This window comes from Dromiciops gliroides, chromosome 2 (genome assembly GCF_019393635.1).
Source record: "Dromiciops gliroides isolate mDroGli1 chromosome 2, mDroGli1.pri, whole genome shotgun sequence".
Lineage (NCBI taxonomy): Eukaryota > Metazoa > Chordata > Mammalia > Microbiotheria > Microbiotheriidae > Dromiciops > Dromiciops gliroides.
Window position 1 is genome coordinate 180,547,183 of NC_057862.1, and position 10,926 is coordinate 180,558,108.

Consider the following 10,926-nt stretch of genomic DNA (forward strand, 5'->3'; position numbering starts at 1 on the left):
TTGAGTTCCTTCAAAATCTTTGTTGCCCTCCTTTAGACAAGTTCTAGCTTGTGAATATTCCACAACAAATGTGGCACACAGAACTTAAAATATACACCAGATATGGAGACTAGTTCAGATTCCAATAGGATAATATTTTTTGATTCACTCATGTTGGTAACATGAGCAGAAGTGGAGGTGCTGGTCTGGGGGAAGAAGGTTTTGAGTTGTTTTCTTTCACATATGTTGGCCAGATTTTATACTTTCCAGGACTTTTTTCAGGGCTTTCTTCATTTCTTTATTCCGGAGACTATAGATCAATGGGTTGAAGAGTGGAGTCAGTATAGAGTAGAACAGGGTCACAATCTTCTGGATCCCAGCTGGATTTCCAGATGTTGGACTCACATACATCACCATGATGGAACCATAGAACAGTGACACCACTGCCAAATGGGAACCACATGTAGAGAATGCCTTATGCCGACCTGCTGAGGGGACCTTCAGCACAGATTTAAGTACCAGTGCATATGAACTAGTAATGAAGAGGAAGGTAGAGAAGATGAGGACTGAGTTAAAGACAGCACATGTGATTTCAGTGGCAGGAGCTGGAACACAGGATAGCTTAATAAGGGGTCCTGGGTCACAAATAAAGTGATCAATTGTATTGCGATCACAAAAAGGCAGCTGGGAAATGAGGTAAACTGGGAGGAGGTAACAGAAAAAACCACATACCCAGCAAGAGACAACCATTCTTATGCATTTTTGTAGAGTCATGATGGTGGGGTAGTGCAAGGGCCGGCAGATAGCAAGGTATCGATCATAGGCCATGGCTGACAAGAAAAAGGTTTCTGTAGTGCCCATTGAAAAGAAGAAATAGAACTGGAGGAAGCAGCCAATGAAGGAGATTATTTTCTTCTCAGAGAGGAAGTTGGCCAACATATTGGGGACTGTGGAGGTGACATACCAGATCTCCAGGAAAGAGAAGTTGGACAATAGGATGTACATTGGGGTATGGAGCTGTTGATCCAAATTTACAGCACAGATAATAGACATGTTCCCAATCACGGTCAAGGTGTAAGTCATAGAGAATAATGAGAAAAGAAAGATCTGGACTTCCCAGGAGCCTGGGAAGCCCAGGAGGACAAATTCACTCACAGAGTCAGAGAGATTATTCTTTTCTGGGTTATTCATTTTTCCCAAATCTGAAAAGAGAATACATTTCAGTTTTAGAAATGACCTTACATATCAAGATGTAAGTAGGTGCCATGAATTATAATTCAGTATACAATCAGTAGCAAAGTGTCAAGATCAAGGAAGGACTACATGTAGGAAATTCTATTTCTCAGAGTAATATAGTGGGAGAAAGCAGGAAATCTATAATGGTATATATGCTCCAAAATTGTTCAGCAGCAGCAGCATCACCATCATCATCACACCCCACCACTATCACTGTTATAATTATCAATCATCTTTTTTTTTTACATATAAGATGTTTTATTTTTTCCGTTACATGTAAAGATAGTTCTCAACTTTTGTTTATACAAGCTTTACAATTTCAGATTTTTCTCCCTCCCTCCCCTCCCTCCCCCCTCCCCTAGACAGCAGGTAATCTGATATAGGTTATATCTATTCAATCATCTATTAAACACTTATTTTGCTATGGTGTTGTGCTGGGTACTATATGACAAGAATTAAACAGATATTTCCTTGTCCTCAAGAGGCTTACAATCTGTCAGATGACATAATCTAGAGGTTGATCTATAAAAATTATGCACAATCAGAATATCAAATGAGTATAATGGTTAAATTATTTTTAATTTGCTCAACAATAGAGTGAGAGTATTGTTTAGTACTAGTAATAGTATATATGACCTCTGCCAGAAAGGGAGTAATGAGATAGGAAGTCAAGGTGATCGTTTTTTTTTTTTGTTGTTGTTGTTTTTTTGGTGAGGCAATTGGGGTCAAGTAACTTGCCCAAGGTCACACAGCTAGTAAGTGTCTGAGGTCGGATTTGAACTCAGGTACTCCTGAATCCAGGGCCAGTGCTTTATCCACTTCGCCATCTAGCTGCCCCTAAAATTTTATTTATTTATTTATTTATTTTGGTGGGGTGAGGTGACTTGCCCAGGGTCACACAGCTAGTAAGTGTTAAGTGTCTGAGGCCAGATTTGAACTCAGGTACTCCTGAATCCAGGGTTGGTGCTTTATCCACTGTACCATCTAGCAGCCCTCAAGGTGATCTTAATTAATGGATATACCCCATTGCCTCTAGGTAAGACCAACTTTGTAGCAGCATGTATTCTTCTATTTTTAATGATTTATCATGAGAAAATCCCCTGGTTTTTATTGACAATATATTCCAGTGTTTAATCAGCTATACTATCAAACAATACATTTCATGCCTAATATGAGTGCTTTCTATTATAAGTGACTATGATGGCTACTTAGTTCAATCCTCTAAGATTATAGATGAGCAAACTGAGGCCCAGGGAAGTTAGATGACATCCAAAATCACATCAGAGGTGCCATATTAAATCATGTTAGATTCTTTTCTCTGTATCCTATGGCATAAATATGAGTTTGTATGTCCACACACACATATGCATGTAGTTGTTTGTATAGTGTATATATAATATATTATTTATATTTATGCAGTGATTATTAATATGCTACAGAAATAAATGTTAATATAAATATATGGTATAATACAAATATTTTATAATATCAAATATATGTTAAGTAATATAAATATATCCTTTCTTTTTTGAAACTATAAATTAGATAATCTAGAAAAACAGTGGGGCAAATTCTGGGCTTAAGGTTATTAATGACATGTAAAAAGATAAAATCAGTCATCTTTTAAGAGAGTCTATGGAGAGGCACAGTGCTTTTAAATTACATTTAAAACAATCTGAAGAATCTCTTCTCTAGCTGGACTGGCATCTATCATTTGATATACAAGATTCTTCATCTTTTGGAAGGGCATTTCTTTGAATAATGTTTAGCTCATTTATCTGCATTCTCTTTTCCCTATTAAGGATTGCAATTCTTGTTGCTTTTCTTTTTGTGATATAATATTTCAACTAAGGCTAAACTAACAAAACAAAATTTTTTACAGATTAAGAAATTCTGGTTTTAAATTGCAAACTTTAGGCACAATGGAATAGGCATCTTAGAGATAACAGCTAATATGTGTCTATTGCTTTAAGTTTCACCAAGTACTCTTAAAATTTTATCTCATTTAATCCATATAACAACCCTAAGAGGCAGATGTATTATTATCCTTATTTTGCAGTTAAGGATACTTAGGCAGACAGGAATTAAGTAACTTGCCCAGGGTCACATAGGTAGTAAGTGTCAGATGGGATTCGAATTCAGGTCTTCCTGACTCTGGGTCCAGCATTCTATCTACTGGGCTACATAGGACCTTACCTTTTGCATAGTACATTTTGAAAATCTACAATCACAGAATAATAGGATGTAGAGCTGGAAGGGACCTCCCAAACCTAACCCCTCACCTAAGTTCTGTTTCAGCTACATAGAGATAGGATCATAGATGGTCTCTTAAAAGCTATCTCCTTCCACCTCACTGTCATCATTTTACAGATCCAGAAAGTGAAGCACAGAAAGCTGAGTGATTTGTCCAAAGAATTCAGGACTTGAACTCAGTTTCTCTGTGCCTTACAAGAGGGCTCTTTCTACCATGCCTTACTGCCTCTTTAAAAATCCTTTTAAATTTAAATAGAATTTCATGGGGCAATAAGGTTTTTTTTTATTTAGTGAGGCAATTGGGGTTAAGTGACTTGCCCAGGGTCACACAGCTAGTTAAGTGTTAAGTGTCTGAGGCCGGATTTGAACTCAGGTACTCCTGACTCCAGGGCCGGTGCTCTATCCACTGCACCACCTAGCTGCCCCAATAAGTTTGTATTTTGATAATAAATTTTAAAACAAAAATCACCCCAGTCTAGAAGATTAGTCTAATTTAGTTATCTTATAAATACTTTAAAAATAATAATAATAGGTAATAATTTAATTCTTTTGCCTACAACCCGTGCCAACAACTCTAAATCTATAACTTTTTTTTTTTTTTGGTGAGGCAATTGGGGTTAAGTGACTTGCCCAGGGTCTCACAGCTAGTAAGTGTTAAGTGTCTGAGGCTAGATTTGAACTCAGGTCCTCCTGATTCCAGGGCCAGTGCTCTATCCACTGTGCCACCTAGCTGACCCATGACCTATAACTTTTAAGACTCTTCATTTCCCTTTGCGTATCTCTCTTTCTGTATTTGATTCTTTGTGCATATGTCCAGATTTACAGCCAGAACAAATTTTAGAGATCACCTAGTACAATAATGTGATTTTACAGAAGACGAGACTAAAGCATAAAAGAGGTTCATTTATTTTTTTTCTTACTCATGTGTCTCTCTTCCTGTGCCTTCTCTTTCTCCCTGTAATTGAGAGATTGATTTAATTAACAAACTAGTTTTTACCTTAAATTTCTTTCTCTTGGGGCAGGTAGGTGGCGCAGTAGATAGAGCACCGGCCCTGGATTCAGGAGGACCTGAGTTCAAATCCGTCCTCCGACACTTGATACTTACTAGCTGTGTGACCCTTGGCAAGTCACTTAACCCCAATTGCCTCACAAAAAAAAAAAAAATTCTCTCTTCCTCCTTCCATCATTTGCTCCTCACTGATAAGTGGTTCTTTGCTGATGACACTACTTTCCTCACTACTCTTTCCAGTTTATGCTATACTTTTTCTCATCATCTCTTACTTACTGAATATAGTGGGCATGTAATAATACACAGTGCTTTTCAAACCACTTTCAGACTCTCCTTCTATCAGTATAACTTTGCAATCTTTCCTTTGAGGTTCACATTGTCTAAATTTATCATGCAATCCAGATCCCAGTGACTTGTTCCCAGCACATTCATTCCTCAAAGAATTCAGTGTCTGCCTCACACTTTTTCTATCCATGACAATTCCTGCCTTCACACTAAAGGACTTCAATATATCTATTGATGCTTCCTTAAATACCTTAACTTTCAAATTTCTGAAACTACTGATTTCCTTGACCCACTCCTCCACTCTACCTCAGCTATACATTGATTTTGCCATAACCCTTAAGTCTTCCACTTTCACGGTTCTGAACTCTGAAAATCTTGTATAAAACCATCATCTATCATTCTGTGTTTCCTTGTGCATTATTACCAACTCTATTCTTCCTAATTCTCCTCATCATTCCATCTATTATTCACTTCATTTCCAGGCCACAATCACCCCTGTACTGGATAAATATTTCTCTCTCTCTTTCTCTCTCTCTCTCTGGCAATGAGGGACTTAAGTGACTTCCCCAGGGTCACATAGCTATAATCAATCTCTTTCTAAAGAAGTGTAATTCATTCTGTCATTCCTTCTATCATATCCATTCAATCCATTCATCTTTTCTGTTTCTCATCATTCTATCCCCATCCATTCCTTTTTCTCTTCATTTCTTCCTCCCATCTCTCTTTAGCTTAACAAGTCATAATATGAAACTATGGTATATTAAAATTATTTGAATGATTTATTAATCAGTTTTATATATTTTTCTCTCTTAGACAAAGTTAGGTAGCACAATGGAGAGAGTAAAGAGTCTGGAGTTCAAAGAGACCTGAGTTCAAATTCAGCCTCATATACTTATTAGTTGTGTGACCCTGGGCAAGTCATTTAACCTTTCTGTCTTACTTTCCTCAATTGTAAAACAGGGATAGTAATAGCACTGGCCTCACAGGGTTGTAATTTCTAAAATGCTTAGTTTTAGCACAGTGCCTGATGTATAATAGGAACTTAATAAATGTTTGTTCCCTTAATGACACATGTATAGTATATGCTACAGTTAGGAGGGCTAATCTTGTTCTCTCATTAATTGCTCTTAAAAACAGTTATATCATCTTAAAAAAATCATTTGTGGGCAATTCAAAATTAACTTGCTCTCTCCTCACATCTTCCCATTGGTCAATGATCCTTGGTAGAAAAAGAATCTCTTGATTCATGCTCTAAAGTAAAGGTCAGGAAAATTAAAGAATTAAAATAAGTTAAAGTAATATTAAAGTAAATTAAGTAAAATTAAATTAAAGAAAGAAACTTTTATTTATATCACAGTTGGTTTTTGACTCAATTTCCATTTTAACCTGTGTTTTCTACCCTAACACTTCAGTTCATACAACATATTTTAATTTTATTAAAATGAAAGACATGCTATTTAAAAATGAATTGTTGTGACAGTTTCTGCTTCCAACGGTTGTTTCTTAAAGCTGTCACACATAAAATAAGTTGCTTTTCCCCCAATTAATACAATTAGCAAATAATAGAAATGTGTATATTACTTAGGCTTCATTTGGTAAAAGAAAATGCCACAGGCTGATTCTGAGTGTCCAAACCTTCTTGTCTCCATAAATGATAAATGTTGGCTAGTTTCAGCTCACCTTTTTAATGAATTGCAAAATATTATTCTCCACAAGCTTGTAAAAGGAGATTCCGATTTGCTATTGTAATCACTGGTCTAAAAATCTGAGCACTTGGCTTTTATTTCCAGAATTTCTACTCTCTAGATATTTGAAACTTCATATAATCATTTAACTTCTCTGGGCCTCAGTTTCCCTATCTTAGTTAATTATTATTATTATTTTTTAAATAAAAAGAATGTGTTTCCCTTTCTCACCCAGAGCTTGATCCTATGATTGATTAGCTTGGGAGAGTTGACCTATTCTATTTCAAACCTGAACCCATTATCTTTCCTCTCCTCTCCTCTCCTCTCCTCTCCTCTCCTCTCCTCTCCTCTCCTCTCCTCTCCTCTCCTCTCCTCTCCTCTCCTCTCCTCTCCTCTCCTCTCCTCTCCTCTCCTCTCATCTCTCCCAAACCTACTCCCAACCCCTCCCTGATCACCATGTTGATGTGGGTCTTAGTGAGTTTACTCAATTAGCTTATCCTACTGCACTCCAGAACTTCCAGGCTAAATAGAATAGCAGCTTGTATAAGGGATTTTAACATGTCTGGCTCAGTTTCCTTATCTTTAAAATTATAGGGTTAAACAAGATGATCTCTAAGGTCTCCCCTGACATCCTATGATTCTACTAGTTCACAGCTTTAATATGTAAATAAAAATATGAGAGAGAGAGAGAGAGAGAGAGAGAGAGAGAGAGAGAGAGAGAGAGAGAGAGAGAGAATTTCACCATACCTGTGTAATCAAAGATTGGTTTCTAATTTCAGACTACTTTGTTTCAGAGGGCAAGAGTCACAACACTAGTCCCTGGCTGCAGCAGATCCAAAAAGCTTCATGCTGTTTGCCTAGGAACATATCCAGGCACTTTAGGATGGTGCGTGTGTGGATGTATGTGTGTGTGTGCATATATGTATGAGTGTACAAATGTGTGTGCATGAGTGTGTGTTTCAATGGGTATGGATGGATATTTGAAGGTAATGGATTAGGGTAAAATGTGAGTATTGGAGGCTCTACCCAGACTGGTTCTAATTTTTTAAAGGTTGAAAGGGCAGGTTCAGAAGCTCCTCAGGGATCATAGCCTCTCTAGATTTGACATGGGGTAAGTTACATCCCAATAACTAGAGGAGCACTTGGGGTGAGGACATTTTGAATTGTTATTGCATCCTCTGAAATCCATACTTGGGCCGGACTATTTCTTTGGTGTTATCCATGTGCAGGATAAAGGGGTTAGTGGGGATCTGTGGTGACTGAGATTTTATCTTTTGTCCCAAAGTTTCCAGGACTTACCTTTCACCTGCATGGATTGGCCAGTTTAGTCTCAGGGGCTAAGGATAATAAAGAGAAATGGAGCCAAAGAGAATGTTTGGCCAGCTCTCAGCAAGGGTTTAAGAAAAATAATTGTAAATAGAATAGCTCCCTCCAGGGATTAAGAAAAACCTGAGGGCCTGGGGATTAGGTCTGGACCTTAGTTACATGAAACATCTTTGGCGTATGGGTTGGATTACAAGCTAGAGGCCAAATATCCAAACCATAGCTCAAAAAGCATTTCCCAAATTAATTATGGCACAAAACATTTTTAGCCTTGAAATATATTGAAAGGAACAGTAAATGTTAGTCTAGAAAGTTAAGAGAATATAACACCCTCAAAACAAAAACAAGAAGCAACCCACAAATATTGATATATTAAGTACTTACTATGTTCTATGTATCTAAAAGAGGGTCAGGGAATGTTGATACACAATAGAGGAAACTAAGCCTATTTTATACTGATTTTCCATGTTTAATAAGTTTTAAAATATATACACATATAATTTCATATTTAATATTTTATCAGAAAATGTACCATTGGAATTTTCTCATAATAAAATGTGTATATATATATATATAAGATATGCACAAAATGTACATATTTTAATGAGGTTTTTTGAAGGATATTTTCTGTAGCCAGCAGAGGTCTTAGGAAGGTTCAAGACGGTGCAGGAATGCTATAGCTCCTCAAGTCTGCGTCTCAAATTGGATGTCCATTAGTTTTCCGGGCAGCCAGCAAAGAAGCTTATGGCCATGTATAAACAACTTGCGAGGAGGAAGCAGATCCCAGATGGTCATATTCAACATGGCTCAATAGCTTTCCCTTTTTATAATAAAAAGATCTCATCTCCAATGCACATCAGTTATGTTGCAATATCCCAGTTCCCAGGGATCCTAGGTAAGTTATTGGCTTGATGGAATAGTAAAAACAAAAATGGATCAAGAAACTAATCCTTTTTAATGCCATTCAAAATTTGGAAATCTCTTATTCACTGGAAAATAAGATGCTATTAAAAAAAACAAACCTTACTTCACTTGGTAAGCATTATTCTAATTTTTTTTGGAAACAGTGAGAAATCTGAACAGTCCAGGGGCATAAGGCAAAATTATCAGAGGCAACAAATTTCATTGATAAGCAAAAGGAACGTTTAGTATGAACCAGCTCCTACAAGTCTTCCCAGTTGTTTTTTTTTCTTGAACCATAGTCTAATCATTCCTTACAACATAGTAACATTCCATCACAATCACATACCATAACTTGTTCTTTTTGTTTTTGTTTTGTTGTTTTGGTTGTCTGACTCTCTGTGGCTCCATTTCGGACTTTCTTGGCACAGATCCTAGGATGGTTTGCCCATTTCCCTCTCCAGGTCATTTTACAGATAAGGAAACTGAGGCAAACAGGGTGAAGTGACTTGCACAGAGTCACATAGCTAGTAAGTATCTGAGACCAGATTTTCCATTCCCTAATTGACAGGCATGTCCTCAGTTTCCAATTCTTTGCTAACAAAAAAAGCCAGCTACTACAAATATTTTTATAAATATCATTAAAGTCATATCTACACATTTTCTGAAGTTGAATTAATGCCTTTGTTTATTTACTAGGTTGATTCTCCTATTTGTGTCCACTGTCATCTAGCAGGGAATCTTACCATTCTATTGAATACTTGAAAGGTAAAGTTTTGGTGAGAGGGAAGGGTACAGGACTGGTAAGTGCCCCTGAAAAAATGGGTTAGTCAAACTCTGTGTGTGTACATATGCATGCATGCACACATATTTTCAGGTGTGTATTTGTATGATAGGTGGAAGAGTGAGATGCAAAATAGCAGCTGTCCAGAGTAGCACATGGGGGAATGCAAGCAGGAATACTTTTTAATATAACTTTTAATAAACATTTTTAATGTCAGAAAATTCTCTCCCTGTCACAGGACCTGTAATTCTGTGGTACAACAGTATTTCTTTTGTTATGTTAAGTTTCTTGTGACATGTTGTTGTTTGTTCTTTATTATTAAAGAGGACCATGACAGATGTCATGACTTGCAATAAATTGGATTTAATACAATCAACTGGAGGGAGGGAAGTGCAAGATCACCTGCCTCACTTTCTCCTCCAGAGCCATCTGGGTCCAGTGACAAGATATACATCTGAATGAATGGAGATGGCCCCAGATGTTTAAAGCAATTGTGGTTAAGTGACTTGCCCAAGGTCAGATAGCTAGTGTCTGAGCTGAGATTTGTACTCAGGTCCTTATGACTCCAGGGCCAGTGTGCCACCTAGCTACCCCTCTTGTGACCCAGGGGACAGTCCCACATATATAAGTATAAACCTTGTCCCTTATCTGGTGAGATGGTGCCAAGACGAAGATGATCTAAGGTTGTCATTTTGCCTGAAGTCAGCCCTGACAATGCTAATTATGTCACTCAGAATAATATTCATGGTATTAGCATGTTAACCTTTGTCATATATTGATACTGGCAAGATTTTTTTTGTAGTGTGGTATGATAAAGCATTATGCAATCAGAATTATTTAATCACAGGATATGAGAGACAGAAGAAAATTCACCAGATATCTAGTCAAAATCCATACAAGAAAGGAATCCTTACTATGTTACCTGAAAAATGATCACCTAAACTCTTTTGGGAGAGCAGGAAACCTACCTCTCAAAGCAATCTATTTTACTCCAGGATAGCCATACTTGTTACAAAGTTTTTTCCTGCTATCAAACCTAAATTTTTGTTTTTGCAATTTCCACCCATTGTTGCTGGACCAGTGAAAAGACTTAAAAAACTTGAACATAGTCATTTTTTCCTTCTTCCTCCCCCATCTTAATTGAATTCATATAGTTTTTATTTTCAAAATACTTATTTCATAAGCATTTATTGTTTATATCCCAGACTGTCTCTTCCCATGCCAACCTCCAATTAAGCAATAAAAGAAAAAGAAGAGATTTACCTAACTTCAAACACTTAGAATATTCAATAAATTACATTCACACTACAACTGTCTTGTGTTGTCTAAGGCAGTGCCTGCTTGGTCAGCTTCACCTAGTGTCTCTTCTAGTTATTTCCTGCATGGATATTCTCAGTTCCCAGAAGATGGCACCAAACTCCCTGGTTTACTTAGCCTGGTTTTTGGAGATGTATTACTTTTTCTATGTAGAA

General features: G+C 37.0%; 1 protein-coding gene across 1 annotated transcript; it reads right to left on the reverse strand.

Moving 5' to 3' along the window:
* Positions 1–216: 216 nt before the first annotated feature.
* Positions 217–1,170, reverse strand: LOC122742765 (olfactory receptor 11H6-like). Its single transcript, XM_043987246.1, has one exon. The coding sequence runs from the start codon at positions 1,168–1,170 to the stop codon at positions 217–219; it is 954 nt and encodes a 317-aa protein (XP_043843181.1).
* Between the last annotated feature and the right edge of the window lie 9,756 nt (positions 1,171–10,926).